The 18,989-nt window shown below is 36.8% G+C and overlaps 1 protein-coding gene across 2 annotated transcripts in view; it reads right to left on the bottom strand.

Moving 5' to 3' along the window:
- LOC120526625 (synaptotagmin-9-like) overlaps nucleotides 1-17,719 on the bottom strand; it is a 282,035-nt gene extending 264,316 nt beyond the window's left edge. The window contains exon 1 of one of the 2 annotated variants that reach the window (XM_039749795.1): nucleotides 17,199-17,719. In XM_039749795.1, the coding sequence (XP_039605729.1) occupies nucleotides 17,199-17,346 (148 nt within the window). In that variant the 5' untranslated portion in view covers nucleotides 17,347-17,719. The remainder of the gene's footprint in view (nucleotides 1-17,198) is intronic. The other variant, XM_039749789.1, reaches the window with a different exon arrangement.
- Nucleotides 17,720-18,989: the final 1,270 nt, after the last annotated feature.

Here is an 18,989-nt window from a genome sequence, read left to right as displayed (position 1 = left end):
CCCACCCCCCACCCCCTTTTTACGACAGAGTTGGGAGAGGATGTGTCTTAAACCAGTTTGGCAAGAATTTCTCTGCTAAAGTCTTTCAACCCCTACACAAGGAAGCCAGAATGCTTAACATATGGTTTGGGGGGCAGGTGTTAAGATGTTCTATTTCCCCCATTTTTCTCAGGTATGGCTGTTTTGAATTGGCTTGTCTCAGAAGCCTTTAAGTACCATGATGTCCTATTGGCTCTAGGGGTTGGATGAAGAATCTATAAATCTGCTTGTTCAACCACATTCTCTCTCTTGCTAACCTGTGATGATGAAGTACCTTTCTCTTACTGACAACTGAAGAAGACCACCACACCATGAACTGAAGACAACACAATGAAGAGCACAGCTTCAGCCATATTGAACAGGCTTGAGGCCTGTTCTGAAGAAAGCTGAGCACCAATGATGCCTTAACTTGAGACATTTTACGTAACTACACATCACCATTTAATCAGATTGTATGGTTGCCAATATTCTAATGTGCTTTGCATTTTGTTATTATTTATGAATATTATCAGTAATACATTACTTTATGTGTAACTTAACTCCTGCTTGTCTTTTTACTACATCTAATTGCCTGAGGCTATAGATATAGAAGGGAAGGTGGGGATAAGTTATATACAATAATACCTTATAAACAGTGGTAAGTCTGTGAGATTAGGCATTCTAAGGCTACATATTAATAGTACAATAGGGGAAAGTAGAGCAATATATATTACTCTACCAAGATAAAACAAAAAGTCTTACACTTTTTAATGATATTGAGAATGAACACACATATATTGCAACACCTTGGTCTATGTGAGCTCTTTTCTTCAGTACTGATGTTTTCCCAATGAAACAGCATCACACGTTTGCACTTTTTCAATTACTTCATCTAGTGATGGGGGTTGGGAGGCCTTGTCACAGCCTGCTGTTGTTGCCACTCTCTTTCTCTCTCTCTCTCAGACCCTTACTTTTTATACCTCCCGACTCTGCATTCAGCTGACTAGAGGCCATGAGGCAGCTTTAAACCTCAGACTTGTGTCTCTTGTGAACATGCCTCAAAATCACAAGTAGTCTTCTATTGCTCTTTGGACACCTTTACTAGGACTCCTTCTAGTGGCTCCTTGTTGACTTTTAATGCCTTATCCTTTATCTGCCATAAATAGTCAGGCCTCCAGGAGATACACTCATTGGTTTTATTCTTTTGTTCTTGGAGAGCCTATTATTTCCTGTTGTGTCACCTACCCTTTAGCATCCTGGTAGAATATTAGGTACTTCCACCTAGTTCATCTCCCTCTCACATTCAGGCACCCAGCACACATACAAGGCATGTTGCCCCCTAACATTCATTAAATCTGTACACTGACATAAGCAGGATTTCTCCTTTTGCCAGTGTGGGTCTTAGTTCTCCCTATAGGCCATCTGCAGGATCTGCTTTTGATTTACTGTCACTTCATCACAAAGTTAAATTAGCTCCTTACACTTGTCAGTTGTCTACATTATATTTACTGTTATATGGAATTCACCCCTGTAATGGACTGGCATCCTGTCCAGGGATTGTTCCTGCCTTTCCCCCCATGCTTGCTGGGATAGGCTCCAGGCTCCTGCAAACCTATTCAGGATTAAATAGGCTTAGAGACTGGTATGCTATGGTTGTATGGAATTTTTAATGAATGTTTTCTGATATTACAGTATATGATGTGGTATCCGGTGGAAAAAACTGCTTTTGATTTCTAGATGTGGTTTAGTTTTAAAGAAAACATACTTTTATACAAGCACTAGTGAGAAAAATGCAAGATTAAATGTGTGTTAACTGTCTTAACACCCAACTCTCATATCTCACAGTAATAAAGGTCTTTATAAGTCCTTGTCTATCTAATGCAATTAGCTTTTCCCCATCTGAGGTGCTGCTTTCTTTCCAGTGTGTCAGGACGGCAGTTCTGAAGAAGAAGTCTTAAAAGTTTTACTAATTTCGGGAAGGCAGAAACACAGTTGAGTTTTTTGATAGATTATTTACCTTTCTTTGCTTTCCTGTTTTATTTGTTACTGAAATAATCCAAAATCTGTTCTTACAGGTTTAAGAGTAAAGTGTGCTCTGTAAACAGCTATTTATAATTTTCATTTGTGGAGCTCAGAACTGAAAATGTTTCAATATTTATTCACAATTTTCTTTAAAGGTTGGAGAATATAGGCAGTAACTTCTGTTTTGGGTTTGATGTCTGAGGTTTTATAAGCAGCCATCACAGACCTTAGTCAGTACACCCAGGAGTATGATAGAATGAGCACGTGTACATGGTCAGTCAGTTGGCAGTGTTATTCAAATCTTACCAATAAATTGTGGTGTGTAGGTATGTCTCATCAGGACAGGGACTACAGTGTATCTGAACCAATTCAGGATAGAAGACGGGTCATTAGATGCTTCAGTAGTAATTGCAAAGTGTGTGGTAATGCTAGCGTAGCTAAGATGCCTTTTTCGCAAGACATTGGGATCTTCTGATAATGGATGGCTGTCCAAAACTAGATTTCAAGGAAAGACAGAATATTGAAAGGATAGTGGATCAGATGCATAAACAGAACAGGAGTCCCCCTGCCCAAAACATCACAGAAAAATGTTTTTATGTTTCAGCCTGGGTTTCTCCTCTGGCTTGTGTTCAAATTAAAATTGTATGCCTTTTTGTTTGATGATTAATTCTTTTGTTTATGCTACTATTGTAATTCATATTTATTATATGCATTATTCAGTGTTTTTATATTAGTTTTGTATATTATTCAATTTCTATGTGACCGTGCTTCTTAGAGTTTCTTTTACTTTGCGGCTGGTCTCCCAAGAGACAGAGACACTTGTCTATTTCCATCAAGGGACAGCCCCCCGTCACTAAAGGCTGAGGAACACACAGGTTCTGGCAGCACACAGTTCTCGTTCTATTATTTCTGTGCTTTTTGATTTACTGGACTTTTTCACCTCTGTGCCCTGTTCCTCCGCCTTTCTTTAGATTTGTGTTTTTGGGACATGTTTATCATTGGATTGACAATTTTGCAAAGGCCAAAGCTTCTTGTGCTTTAGAGCATTTTTATTTTATAAAGATTCTTTGTTTGCCCTTTTTATTATACAAGCCAAAAGTTGATAGTGACCCTTTCTCTTATGTGGCTTTTTGTAACAGTTTTTGGGACTTTAAAGCCCTATCTATGAATCCTGCTGTGCACTACATTAGACAGGCCTCTATGGAACCACCTGACCCATTAAAGTGTAATTTGGATTCAGAACTGCAGGGACATCAGACCCCAGGTGCGGTCCAGTAGCTTAACACAGCAGTAATTCCAGGACGGGTCTTAAAAACATTTTGTGCTCAAAGAGCAAACGAGGGTGGTGTGGGCCGGATGAATGTTGGCAATACTTTGACTAACAGGCCAAAGAAAAAGCAGAGACAATAATAATAATAATAATTCATTCTTTACAGATATATAGCACTTTTCTCACTACCCAAAATGTTTTATGTAGTGAGTGGGTCAATCAACACTAATGTGCAGCATGTACTTGGATGATGCAACGGCAGCCATTTTGTGCCAGTACGCTTACCACACATTAGCTGTTAGGAGGTGATGAGGTGAGAGATAGTTAGCCAGTTTGAGGCAAAGGATGATTAGAAGGCTAGAATGACTATGCTCTGGTGGGCAATTTAGCTAAGACTTCTTTATGAAGGATTTCCAGGGATCTCTTATGACCACAGAGAGTGACCTTGAATTTACATCTCATCCAAAGAACAATGCCATCTTTAAAGCTCAGTGCTCCCACTACATTCAGACCACAGGGTAAGTTCCTCCTGCTGGCCTCACCAACACCTGTTCCAGCAGCAACCCAGGCTTCTCCTGGTTGGTCTCCCATCCAAGTACTGATAGTGAGAAAGGTACATTAGTTTGTTTGGAGGAGTTTTTATTAATGAGTAGGTGCTGGTGGCAGCGACAAAACCTGTGTCAGGAGGCATGTTGGGATGCAGTGTGTTTGTTTTCCTTTTGTTCATTGTGTGCTTTGTTTTTACAGTAAACTTTGTTTTGCACTTTTTAGTGCTCCTGATCTTTTTTTTGACCATTGTTGCCCTCTACAGGCCACAGTGCAAATGCTGCATGTCAGACGTGACACCAAAGTCCTCTTCGGTAGAATGTCTAGAACCTCTGCATTTAATGATTACATTAATAAACTTTAGATACTTGGAGAGGGATATACAGGCATTTTATGGATGGAGATAAAAGATACAGCAGTCATGCTGATGAACTTTCTATATTTGGTGCCCTTTTTGAAACAATCAACACAATGCCATTTACTGTTTTAATTAAGGAAAAGGCAAGCATTCCTAATCTCTGTCTCACATTCACAACACAATAAAACTGTCACGTTTAGAAACACCGTCTGTTAATTCAAAGATGGTTGTGATGCTTCTGGCATATTTTAGTATTCTTTGTTTGCTTTATGATATTTACTTTCACTCATAATAAAGGGTGGACTGAGTTATATTAATTTAATCAGATTTTGCAGTAGTATGATTTGATGTATTTTATCTTGCTTGATAATAATGAAATCTTGATATAAATTTGATTATCCTGGATAGTCATGATAGTCACTGTATATCTGTGTCTAATGCAACCAAAATGGATATTTTTGAATACAAACAGTGAAATCTTACTTAATTTTTGTATGAATTCTCAAAGTTTATTTCACCAAAATGTAACAGAGCAGAACAATTTGTACTTCATTGTCACTTTCTCATGATTCACTCTAAATATTTTAAGCCTGTCTGTGCTATGAATGATCAACAATAATATGAAATAAATAAAATATAAGAAATAAATAGACATACAAAGTAGATAGATAGATAGATAGATAGATACTTTATTAATCCCAAGGGGAAATTCACAATTATACACTTTATTGTGTTTTTTATTTATAAGATCTAGCAATTAAATATTTATGAGCAAAATTTCTTTTTATAGTTAATAGTGAGTTACATTGGGAAGGCAGCTCAGTGCTTAGTGCTGCTTTTTGTGCTACCTTTGGATATTCAGGCTTCCTTCCACACTCCAAACAAGTGCAGGTTAACTTTACATTTGTTCATTATAAATAAGCACAGTATGAATATGTGAATAAGTGTGCCTTGCAATGATCTATTGTTTCCATCAGGGTTGGTACCTGCCTTGTCTTGTTGTCTGTTTTTTCCATAACTGAAACACAGCCAACAAACACATTTATATTTATGTATGGCTTCACTTTCTGATCATCGCCATGGAGTGTGGCGACTTGTTGCGTTTTGGTCAGACATTGTTGTAAGAATTTCACTATGCTCTGTACACAACAAGAAACTTGGACATGGACATATTTTTCAGCTGAGCAAGCTCTACTAAATTGTGATGAGAGTCCCAGGTAAATATGCAAAGGGAAACCTGATCTAGAGTACAATGTCAATTAAGATATATCAGAAACTTTTTAACTAAATGACATTGTCTTGCATAACAAAGCTAAAATTTACACAAAAACATATTTTACAGATTTCATTCCTTCCATGTTAGAGAATCAATGAGAACTGACAGCATGGTGGAAGTAAAATAGCAGGCACAGTAATGACATTTTCTGAAATTTTTTACTTAACAGTAATAACTGCTAGAGTAAAATACAGTCATCAGTCCATCACAATCTTCAAATGCTGCAAACACTGAGAGCTGAAGTAGTAAATAGTCTCTAATCATAAATTATAGATATATAGAACAATTATTTCCACAAAAAAGGGACTTTTGATTACTAGTCATTATAATGCAAACACACCATATTCTATTTTCCATTATTGTCTACCAACTGTGAAGGCTGGAAATTCTGAAATATGGTATCAATACATAAAAAGGAGATTGTACTGACCCAGGAAATTGTAGACAGGCTATCTCCATGCTAAATTATACAAGCAATTATATGGAAATATGAATACACTTCTCTCACAGTAAGTTTTAACCTTTAGTGTGAGTTTAGACAAAGGAAATCCAGTTACAGTAATTTGTCTGTCTTTTTGTAAAGAATCCACCAGAACTAATTGTAAGAGCCATTCATTCCTCTACCCTATAAGAAAAAAGAAAAAATCCACTTACAAGCAAAACCTTGAGTGTCTAAGTTTTATCCGGTAAACTGTAATTTTCTGGTTGCAGACTGATGAAAATTGGATTAATGACCAAAAAGGTAAATTAGAACTTGAGCATCTAACAGTCAAAAATATCAAAGATGATGTTCCATAACATGTAGGATGTCATTTTGTTTAGGAAATTATTGCACTAAAGATTTAGAAAATGCTTTAGTCAATTTTGCTGATTCTGCCAACATGTTTAATTCTGAATTAAACTGTTCAAATATATTAACAGAAATTTCAGGTTTGATTAAAATTGGGAATTTGTTTTTCTTTTTTGTGAAGAAATGCTAACTTTTTCAATTAGGCGACACACTGTTTGCACAATTGCAAGATGCCTAGTTTAAAATTAGAAAGGCCTCAAAGTTAAGAATATTCAGTTGACAAATCATTATTCAAATAGGCAATAGAGTAAGGGGATTTATGTGTTATTATGCATGGAGTACAAAACTTAGGGAGTCATATGATTAAGACAATGGTACCAGGATGAATCATTCAGACTGTTCATAAATATACATATACATGTTCAATTTAGTTAAAATTTAACTGAAAGTTATACATTTTTGTTACTATCATGGTACATAGGATTATTACACTATAGTGTGCTGGGCAATTAACATCTCTTTAAGAGAGGCCTACTAAATCATCAAGCTAATTAAAAGAGCAAGTTAGTTATGGGAGGTGGTAGTGGAGGAGAGGATGAAGACAAAACTGAGTGCCATTATGATCAATGCTGCACATCCCCTCTCTGACACACTAACACTGAAGACTTTTAGCCAACAAATTTTGTAACCGTAGTTACGTAATTCATGCCTATAGCTATATGCTTTTGTAACTCCTCACTAGAACTTCTCCTTATCTTAAGCCACTTCAAAAGTTTTCCTCTATGAGGAGTGTTGCTTTGTTTGTTATAATATTTTGATATTTCTTGAGCTTCTGTAGAATCCTAACTTGGGATCAATAAAGTACTATCTATCTATCTATCTATCTATCTATCTATCTATCTATCTATCTATCTATCTATCTATCTATCTATCTGCTAGCTTTAGTAATATTGGCATTATTAACTATGTTATTGCTACTGTGATTTCCAGGATTACTATTTAATATTTTAAGATGTTAAAATCTCTTTTGAGGTTCAAGACACAAAATCATCTTCATCTTTCCCAACTTATATGTGGGATCAATGTGCCTGATCAACCATATCCATACAGCTCAGTCCTGCACCTCCTCAATGTCAGACCCTTTTCCTTTCAAATCTTCTTTTTCTTTATGCATTCCCTACTTTCTCTTTCCCTATACTTCCATTCCCATAACACTTTTGCCCAAATATTCATGGTGCATATAACTTCAATCTACTTTCTTGTACTTTTTTTAATATCTCTCCTACTTTTGTTGTACTTCTGATGGTCTAATTTCTTGTTCTGTCCTTCTTTGTAACTCCACATGTCCATCTCAACATTCTAATTTCTGCCACATCTAACTTCGTCTCCAGCACTGCCTTTACTGCTTAAGTCTCAATTCCATACATCATTGTTGGTCTGACTACTCTCTTAAAAACCTTACCTTTAACCTTTTCCTTAATTCTTCCATTACACAATACCCCGATACCTTCTTCCAATTGTTCTATTCACACTGCTTGCAGTGGATTATTTCTGCAACCAGTTCTCCGTCTTGAGTTACCACTGATCCACATATTTAGTCTTATCCACTCTTTTCAATAGCTGTCCCTGCAAGTTAACTTCTGAATCTTGATCATAATGAAACCTTAAATATTCTGCCCTCTTCTTATTTATCTTCAATCCTGTGTCTTCCAAAGGCCTTCCCCATTCTTTCAACTTTCTCTCCACTTCCTCTGTTCTGGTACTACACAACACACGCACCAGGGTATTGGTCTTTTATCCCATGACACAACATATCTATAACTAGATCAAAGGCTTAAATATTATCCCTGGTGCTGACCTACTCTAACTGGGATCTTGTCTATTACCCAATTAAGACATAAAAGCATATCTTATATATGAACGTCTACGTGTGGAAGTGTGTGTGTCTGTCTGACCGGCCAGGAAGTGCGAGGCGGACCCAAGTGAATGAGTCAGAAGAAGAAAGAAGTACGAGGCCACAGCAAGAAGCTGAAAGAGAAAGTGACTCCATTGTCAAAGTGAAACCGCCGAGGAAAGACATATGAGAGAGAAACTCACTTAGCCACTAATAGACAAGGGGTGAGCACGTCTGCAAAATGAAACCGCCGACTCTGCATTTCAATTTTTTTTCTGATGATTTCAATATTGCGGTGGGCTGGCGCCCAGCCTGGGGCTTGTTGGGATTGGCTCTAGTAGACCCCCATGACCCTGTAGTTAGGATATAGCGGGTTGGATAATGGATGGATGGATGATTTCAATAGTTTCAATAGTTTCTAGGAGCCCAGGCTTTTTACTTCATGAGTTTACACAGCTACTTATATATAATTTGTTTGGGAAAACTAATAAAGAGATCTTTTGGATGATTTATATGTACATATACTGCATAAGTATCTGTATATAGTTCTAAGAATAAATGTTGAATAAGTAATAGTTAAATAAGAGTCAGCAGCTGTTAAGTCATTTGAGATTAGATTTATCTCATTTTAATGTTTTAAAGACTAGATTGTTAGTTTTATCCTAATATGTAAAACTATAGAAATGAAAGTGGGTGAATCATCACAAAAGCAGAGATACACCACCATTTGTGGCTTACAATATACAGGAGTCTGATTACCAATGACACTTTCTGGGATCTCAAAATCTATAATATCTTTAGAAAGTGGAAAAGATGCAGGGAGACCTGCATACCAGCTGGAATTCTGTTAGAAGAAAAACACTCGTGCAAGTAGTTAATATTATCTACATTCCTTTATGTGAAAGAACAAGAATCTACATCTATCCACGTTAGGCCTCTACCTCCGGTTTTTTAACAAAAATGAAATTCATCAATGAAACTTAATTACTGCATCACCTGTGTGAATGCTGATATTGTCTGAAACTATTTGCAATAAACAAAATGTTTTTTTGTTTAAGGCATGGAATTGTTCTCATAGTTGTGTGATTGGTTTATTGTAATCTATAGTGGTTCTTGCCTCTTTGGGCAATGAAAAGGCATTTGCTAGGGTTGAACAAGAATGCTTACTTTCCACTTGATATAATTTTGAGTTTACCTAGTGCTTCCACATTGTTTAGATCATTGTATTCCAAACATGACATTGCAGAAATTAAAACAAATGCAACTTTCCGGTCAGCACATACTGTAGGGGGATGCCTATAAAATGGCAAACCCACCAACAGTTACAATATCATCATCACCTTAGTGTGGCACAGCGAGCAGTCCTTCTAAGGATAACAATCTGCCTAAAAGAGTAAAAATGACCAAGAATCCATTTAGGATTCTGAGGACGAGAATAACATTGAAAATTTCCCCTTCATTTCCATGCATCAGTTCACATCACAAAAACATAAACCCACAATGGTTTAAAGATCAATTCAAGATTCAGTTTGCAGGAGCCTTTTGTAGTGAATTAGCCGGATCTTGTAAGCTAGTCTTATTTCTGCCAGAATCTCAACAAGTGTGAATATATATTGGTGTCTGTATTGTGAGTTTTTCCACATTTTATTTATTTAAGAATTAATTTTATTCATTTTTTCTATTCTTTTGTTGTCACCATCCTGATGAATTTCATGCTGCATTTCACATCACGTCTCACATCCAAGGACACATCCTCATCTCAGTGTTTTGCTGTGCATGCGTCAAATGTACCAGCTATGGCTAATTTAAGGGCCAAGGTTTGCAGCACAGACTTTGTCTTTACTTTGTCAAATAACTACAAAGGCTTTTCAAAAACATCGAAAGAATTGCTTCTTTTAAGCAATTATTGGTTTTAAATAGACATTTTAACAAACACGTTAACAGCTTGTCTGACCCTTGGTTGTCTCAAAGCCACAATTTCTATTTAGTGTTTTCAAATCTCTTTCACCAGAGAAACAAATAAGTAGAAGTTTTCCCTTTCCATGCTCACAATATTTGACTAACATTAGTAACAGAATCAGAATGACCTAAATAAATTCTTCTACTTTTTACAGATCATCCAGGTGAATATGAATAAAGCCTTCATTAAAAAAAATAATTGTAGAAATGACACAGCTTTTTGAAATAGGAAAGGGAATTGTCAGGTAAATCTTTCTCTTTAGAGACTTAGAAACATGATACCAACCTGGTTGACCTAATTGCATCTGTCAGCCGTCCCTTCACAATTTGTTTATCTCCTTGTCAAAATGCTTAGTAGTCAACAAGAAGCATATGATTGATATTGAGATAATAAATCTGCACCTTTTGAATAACTACTGTATAAATTAGAGACAAAATGATGTAATTACGTAAAAATGAAATATTTTTGATAAAGGCAATACTGTTCCATTTCCTAACCTTCCCCTATTATCAATTACAAAAGCTTTACTACAAATCACAAACACTGATAAGGATGTTAAATCACTACACTGTATAAAAAATAATCACTGCTTGATCTGAGACTCCCATTGACTCACAACTTTAAAATGAGTATACAGATGACTAATGAAAACCACCATTAGCATTTCTTCCACATACAGTACTTGCGTTTACTGGTGGAAATTAAGGAGAAACTTCTTCATGACAAGAATTTTTAGAATCTGGAACACATGATCAAGTCATGTACTTGAAGAGGAAACTCTGAGAGCCTTTAAGAAGCATCTGAATGAGATTTTGGAACATCTTAACAATTAGCTAAACCAATGTGCTTGATGGACTGAATGGTCCAACAGCCACACCACCTGCACTTCAGAACAGGTAGGCCATCTGAAGCTAAGCATGCTTGGTCCTGGCCTGTGCTTGGATGGGAGACATTCTAGAAAAAAGCTTTGGTTGCTTCTGGAAGAGGTACTGGTTAGGCAAGCAGGGGGCACGTACCCTGTAGTCTGTGTGTGGATCCCAATACCCCAGTGAAGTGAAGGAGGACACTGTGCTGTAAAAATTGGTATCATCCTTTGAGTGAGGCATAAAACTGAAGTCCTGGCTCTCTGTGGTTAGAAAAGATACCTGGCCATTTTTCAAAAAGAGAATGTGTTCCTGATGTTGAGGCTAAATTGCACATCACAGCCTTGACCATTCTGGCCCCCTAATCATCCCCTGTCTGTAATTGACTAACTATCCCTCTCACACCTTCATCACCTAATTGCTAGTGTTTGGTGAGTGTACTTATTCAAAAATGGCTGCTGTAACATCCTCCAGGTGGATGCTAAACATTGGTGGTGCTTGACTTGGTTCCCTACTGCCCATGTAAACCGCTTCGAGGTTAGAAAAGCATTATATAAATGTAATTATCATTATTAATGGTCTTCTATCATTTGTCAAATTATTTAAGTTCTTTAGAATTTTTTCCCAACACAGCACAGGTTACCTCAGCTCAGAATTGCACACCACACTCATTCTTTTTGAATTAGAGTTGCCAAACTACCTGTGATTACATCCTACCTTTTGAAGGATGTCTACAACAATTTGCTTTCCTCTGGACAACAATATTACAATACTACATGACATGCTTTTATTTAAAATTTAAAAAATGCATTCACTGTACAAGGAACAACACAAACATTTTAAATATATGGCAGTGTCTCATCAGTGCTGTCATAGCACTAGTAATCAAAATAATAACCTATCATTTTTTACTGTTGTTATCCCTTTTTTGATTTAATTTGTTTATGTATCCTTTCTTTTACACACTGTTAATTGAATGCACCTATGTATACCTTTTTCCTTTGAAAGTGACTATTGAAAATACACACATTATGTAATTGCAGATAGTTTGTAATATTGCCATATCAATATTTCCATGGAAATGAGAGCACACTTGGCTCAGACCCTGGCCAACATCGTCCTGCAGGAAAAGTCAAGCAGCAGCACAACAGCATAGAGCTCTTCCCTGTAAAGTTCAGCTGACAAGTGCAAAACCAGTTCAGAATGCAATTCAGGATGAGTTGACAAAACTTGTAAAGTGAAGATATTTTATTTTTTTTAATGTGTAGTACATAAGAGTGTTCAAAACAAGCAACACTGGAAAGTTCCAAGCAAAAGAGACACAGCAAAAAGTCCTGAAAAAAAACAAAAACACTCTGGATGTTGGTTGTTGTAAAGCAGCAAATGCACACAAGTCACACTCAATACCACCATCAGAACTCCCCTTCTTACACCCCCTGCTCTTCCCATCATGAGATTTTTACATAATTAGTGCTGAAGCAATGACACAGTGGAGTGCAGGGAAGAGCCCAGAAGACCTAAACGGAAGTCCATGATTAAGACCAAGCTTATATATGTTTACTTCTGAAGTTTCAGGTTTGGTAGAAGAGGTATTTTGCCAGGAATTGTCCTCCAACAAATTTGATTGTAATGCATGGCATGCAAATCCAAGGAGTAGGACCATGTCACTCATTCACGCCAGCTTGAAGAGCAAGGGGCTTTACAGACCTTGGGTGGATGGGAAAAGCTTGGGCCGCCTGCCGGACTTGGAGTTTAGTGATGTGAACCCCAGAAGTGACTGCTGGATGGGTTAAAGCTGCCTTCAGTCACTAAATCAATCAATCTGAAATTTAGAGGAGAGTTTGGACTAAACGCTCAGAAGAAAGAAGAAAAGAACATGGAGCATAAGGAAAAGTAAGCCTGGAGGTGAAAAGAGAGTGCTGTGGCATTGTACATCATGAAATGGGCAAGTGAGCAAGCCATTTTACCTTTTTGACAGGATAAGCAGACAAGGGCTCTTGTTTGTAACTTAATCTTTTAGTGTTTTGTGTGTTCTTCTTGTTTCACAGTCTCTTGTGTGTTTTAACAAATATAAAACACGCCTGCTTTAAAATTTGTCCCTCCCTTTAGCATTATTTTAGACATAGAGGGATGTAAAGATGCTGCCTTCCTGCTTACACTTTACGACTGCATATGTATATTTTAAATGTAAACATATTTTTGACTGATAAAAGTGTAAGAGAATAGAGTCATGTTTGCCAAAAATAGAACTGTTAATAAAGAGATCTATAGGCATATCCCAGCATGCTGAAATTGAGAGAAAGGGCTGGAGTACAAGACAAGCTTGGGCAAGGATTGTAAAAATGAAGCACAAGGAACAATAAACTACTCTACAAACAGAACATGGTGTGCATTTATTTTATTAAAGTTTTGATAATTAATTAAGGTACTTAATTTTCATAATATTGTGTGGATTTTTAATAGATATTTCTTATTCCACCAGTAAAACAAATCTCTATAGCTTTACACTGTTAAAACACTTTGTGCTCTCAGTAAGCTGAACAAACTGTTTAACACCTAAGTCGTATTCATTTCTTGTTAATTAAGCAAATCTCTTTAAGAAAATCTGCAAATAATTACCTCGAGGCTATACTGACAAAAAAAGAAAAGTCAGCTGCCACTGCCTTGGAATGTGTATACGTCTGTGTGACTCCACTGCCTCTTTCTAGTGACAGATGTACTGTAATAAGTTATTAACTCCCCAGTGGTTGACTACCTTATTCCATGCATTGCTGCACTGGTGGGAGCCCAATGATATTGGCTTCTGTCTTTGTTAAATTGATGGGTTTTTTTTTTCCCTAAACTACAGATGACTGGAAGAGTTTACTGTGAAGGAAAACATCACATGTTGCTGAAGGATGGCTGAGTGTTTTCAGTCGTGCAAAGCATGCCAGACTGAAACATCTCCACCATGACTGCAAGCTTCTGCAGAAGTGAGCTGAAGAGCTTACTTACCTTTGTTTAATGTGTACATTTACTATACAAGCAACTTTTAAAATTATGGTCGAGCTAGGCTTTATAGAAATTTTAGTTTAATGAGCCTTTCTGTTCTATTTTTTGTATTTAACAGTACCTGCAATAGATTTTTTTTTTATTGTAACAACACACATCAATGCAAATTTCGATTCTTCTCTTAACTTTGACATCCAAGGGTGTTTTTGATAAATGGTTTAGGTTGACTACTTTCAACCATATAAAATATTCCATGTTGAAAAACACTTGTGGGGATTGTTAGCTGAATTTTTAATGGATAAACAGACACAATTATTACCTTCACTTTTTGTGGTGCCATCTGATGCTTATCTTGTTTTTTGCATCTTTCTAAACATTTCTAAACTAAAGTTCAGCTGATGCACTTAATATTCTATTGAAGAACACCACAATCGTGCTAATGTATAAAATCTAATTATTTTTAATGAAAGCAGTTTTCATTGCAAAAACAGATGACAGGACGTCTAATTAAACAAGGCATGTATTTACAATCCTAATTTAGCGGCTGGCTTAAATACAGCCAGCACATCAGGGTCCTTTTTTAATGGTTACATTTAAATGACATGTTAATCCAAAGCGACTTATAGAATCAGGATACATTACAACTGTGTACAGACACATGTTTTAGTTGGAGCACAGGCAAGTGAAGGGACTTGTCAGAGGAGAGGACTGAGTCAGGAACCTTGGGGTTTAAAGTCCAAAACCTTAGCCAGTGCACCACCTCCCTGACTGTTGCATGGTCTACAAGCCATGATTAGAATATCAGATAGAAAATAACCTGTGGACATTCAAGGTGAGGAAAACATACAGTAAAGATTGAACAGTTCTTTAACATAAAAATCCATGTTTAGGGTTAGGGTTAGGGTTAGGGTTACAATAGGGTAAGTACTTTTTAGACTCATAGTTTTTAAAAAGATTGCTACAGTTTACATTTTTATGCAAATTGTGTACAGTTTTTATAAAAGTAATATTTATGAATACAATTTAAGAGATTTTATGGCAATATTTTGGGATGTTTTAAAGTATTTTAAAGGCTCCTTAGACCTAGGAATGACTGTTGACGCAGGGATAGTAAGTAGTTGCTACTTTCCTGGTGACGTGTACCCATGCAATTCCGTAACCCTAACCCTAGATATAATTTGTGTTTTGTGAGCTGTAGCTTTATAGCCTTTCTTATTTTCTACACGTACATTAGGGTGGAAACTGTGCAAACTTAAGTGTTCTTTGAGCAGTTTTAACTTTATTTTATCTGGAGCAAATGTCAAGAAAGGTTAAAAAACACAGAGCAGACAGAGAAAGCAACATAAACATTAGTAAAGATAATTCCACAATCTTTTCACTCAGTATTCTTTAATGAGGCCTCCTCAAGATTAACTCCTTACTCAGAACATATAAAAATGTGTTTATTGTGTCTGAGCTGTTTATAATGAGTACAGTGGAAGTGCAAGAGCATTACTGCTAAAAGTATCTTCAAACAGAGCAGGCAATTTGAAGATCAAAGGAAATGTTTATGGAATTCTCACACTGATGGGGGTACAAGCAGTATGCCATATAATGCTGCACTCTTTTGTGAGATGTGACATAAACAGCCAAACTCCCTTTTCTTCAGGAGCAATTCTGCACTACATTCCCTTAATAATCTAAGAACTGGGAATAAAAATGTCCCCTCTTTCTCTATCATCATAGAGTCATCAGCAGACCGGTTATTCAAACTTTAATTGGTAGTCAGATGTGTTCAATCTGGTAATTAATTAATAATGTTAACAAAACTTTTAAAAACCTTTTAGATACCTAAAGATGGTTAACTTATACAAATTAATTGCATTTTTGAGAAAAATAGTTGAAAAGGTGTATTTAGTCACTCGAACATCACACTCACAAACTGTTGTAGATCATTTTATTCACATTGTCATTATCACTGCATTGATTCACATGCAATCTCCAGCAATATTCTAAAGCATGTTAAATTATGATATTTTTCCCCCCACATCTTCTACGGTGCATATTCAGACACACTAGATTTTTTCAGCTTCTTTGTGTCTGACAGCTTCTAATGAATGCATCAGGAAGATGGGAAGTATTAATGAACTCCAGGTGGCTCTTGGTTGCACTGCTGAAATGAAGTGGGATCGCCTAGACTACCTAGACATTTTCTGTTAGAATGCCACCTTTTTTCCACTGTAGCCTAATTTCTTTCTAAAATAAGATATACACTAGGCACGTCAGATTGGATTGTGAAAGATTTTAACCCAGCTCAACCTTTTAAAGCCTGAACACCCAGTTTCTTTTAAAATCTGGTTTATTTAAACTCATATGGAAAACTGTTAAAGATGTTATGAGGTATGATATATATATCACCAAAAAATGTATACTGTATGTATCACCAAAAGCAGAAAGTAGAAATGTAGAAATGCAGTATTAGCATTTATTTAATGGATTTGCAACCACAAAGGCAATATCCTAATGTTCCCCTCTAATTTGCTTGCAATCGCCCATTAAGACTATACCTAGTTTTTAATAAGAATATATTTCAGTCCAGTGGCTCAAATGACGCTGTTGTGGTGGAGTTCATAAAGAGGCTAGATTGTCATTTAGTCTAATGCACTTCACTCAGAGCCTCTAATGTATTTTAACCGAAGCAATTACAAACGCCTTTCGATGGGTGTGGCGATATTGACTTTCAGTTTATCAGGAATCCACACTCCGAGCCAGCTTTTAAAAGCAGGCAATGGCAAAGTGGTAGCATCCTGTATAAATGAAAATCTCCGCTTCACACGTGCTGTTTTGGGTAACTGAAAAGGTAAACAAGCTAAGAAAACAAAAAGAGCGAATGTGACGCTCTGAGTTTGGTAACGAACTGAAATCAGAATTCTTTTTTCAATTCCCCGAAGCATATAAGGGCGTTGGGTTGTGCACATATGACAGACTTCTTTTTTTTTGTGTGTGCTGTTTTTAGACTTGGGTGGAGCATACTGACTTATCGCAATATTTATAAAGTTACTGATGCTTTGTAACTGATGGCCAGTAAAAATGATCCCGTTTTCAGAAAAGCTTACAGTTTAATCGAAGTGATTAGAAATCTTGTGCAACTGAAAATCAAACTGCGTGACTTACATTGCATTTGTTTAACATTGAAAATGCACGCGTGAATCGAGATAAATAATATATTACCTGAATCTGTATAGCGGGGTCTGGCGCGATCCCGAAAATAATATATGAAGTCCAGGCAGTTCTCGTTTTGCACCTCTCCTCTAGAACAGAGATCCGACAAGAGCTGGAGTGCCTTTGAACAAATCTCATCCTCTCTGTCGCCAGGCATTTCCCAACAGCATCCTTCTGAATGGAGGGTTTTCGGGCAGCACCGCACTACACGACCGCCTAGACAGACACCGATCAGCAGCGCTCCGTTTGCCTTCCTACTCCGTACAGAGCTTCATCTCAAATTCAGCGACTCCAGTGAGACTCCAGCCCTCAGCGTTGAAACTCACTTCACCGCAAACTTGTGGCTCATGAAATCCAGGTGGAGAAAGCAAGAAATGAAGTTAAATTTTATGCTAACCAGCGCCACTGGTTGCACGTTACCGTCCACCTTTTCAGTGCTTCACTAAGTTGCTGTTCACTGAACGCGGTGCTGAACTGACGAGAGCTCTCGTGCAGACTGATTGAACAGCGGCAACCACCACTACTCTTGGCATTTGCTTCTCAGTGCGAATCGTCCAGGGAATTCCAGGCTTCGCCTTTTAAACCTTCTCGGCTAATTACTAGGCTGCGTTAAAAGCTCCCGTTGTATTGCGCGACATAGCGGTGCATATATCACGTTAAGCAAAGTTAAGAGCCGTTATTCGTGATAACAACCAGAGAGAAAAAGAGGCGAGCTAGCCATCTGGTATACCTTACAGGATAAATAAAGACAAAGGCGTCCCAGCATTGTGTATGGCACAGTTTCTTTTAAATACATTTTCAAAAAAATTCTGCTTTTGACTGAAAATACACATTTCCTTATAAGTTATATAAAAAGGGGTCTTTCTTTTAAATTTTGAATGAGAAAATGATAAATATTTTATTTCCCCTCAGTATAATATTTATTTCTGGCAATAATAAGGCTGTGTGTTAGTGATTTTCCTTTTATTTCAGTAATACATATGGACTTTCCTATTTATTAGTAAATAAATAGTTAGTCAGTATGTATTTTTCTGCTTCACATCAGAACCTGCTGGATTATGATTGTATTTTTCTCAAAAGTTAGGAAGTCCAGTCCCCTTCCACAGCTTAAATCTTTACTGCCACACTGAGAGGTGATGATAAATTGTTGTGGTATTTCTATGTTGGTGCATGTGCCAGAGGAAAAAATAATTTAAAAGGTATCATTTTAATATATTCCTGCTGTTTGCCTGTTGATAGTTAGATGCACTCCACCCAAAATACCCTCTAAAGGATTTGAAGACTACATACATTTAAATTTCAATTTAAACATAAATACAATGTTATTTTATTTAGGCTTTGAAAGCATAGAATAAAGGGCACATCTGGGCAATACATCAGAAGTTCTGGAAAAAACTGTATTCCTTCCAGACCACCTTATGTGGATATACTATCAGGGGAAATCATTTCTTTTTTTTTTTCCTGTTCGTCCCTTTGGTGGGCAACCAGGTGTCCCTGAAAAGATATATTGGAAGAGTGAGAAATTATAGGACAAGAGCACAGAGTGACCCGGAGTGAATTAAGAAATGTCAAAGTACATTACAAGAATGTGCAGGATGCCCACTTTTTCCAGATTAAGGAGACAGTTGTTGAAGGCTATATTGGCCATTTTGGGTGGAAAGCAAAAACTAACCCTGGAATAAAGAGTTATGGGGAGGGGAAGTTTTTCAGAATTAGGCATCACTGCAGGGGCCATTTTTCTCTTTAATGTACGTATATAAATGACCTAGATAGGAATTTTTTTGTAATCAATTATTTATT

This window comes from Polypterus senegalus, chromosome 1, assembly GCF_016835505.1.
Source record: "Polypterus senegalus isolate Bchr_013 chromosome 1, ASM1683550v1, whole genome shotgun sequence".
Taxonomy (NCBI): Eukaryota; Metazoa; Chordata; class Cladistia; order Polypteriformes; family Polypteridae; genus Polypterus; species Polypterus senegalus.
This window is presented reverse-complemented; position numbering and strand designations above follow the sequence as displayed.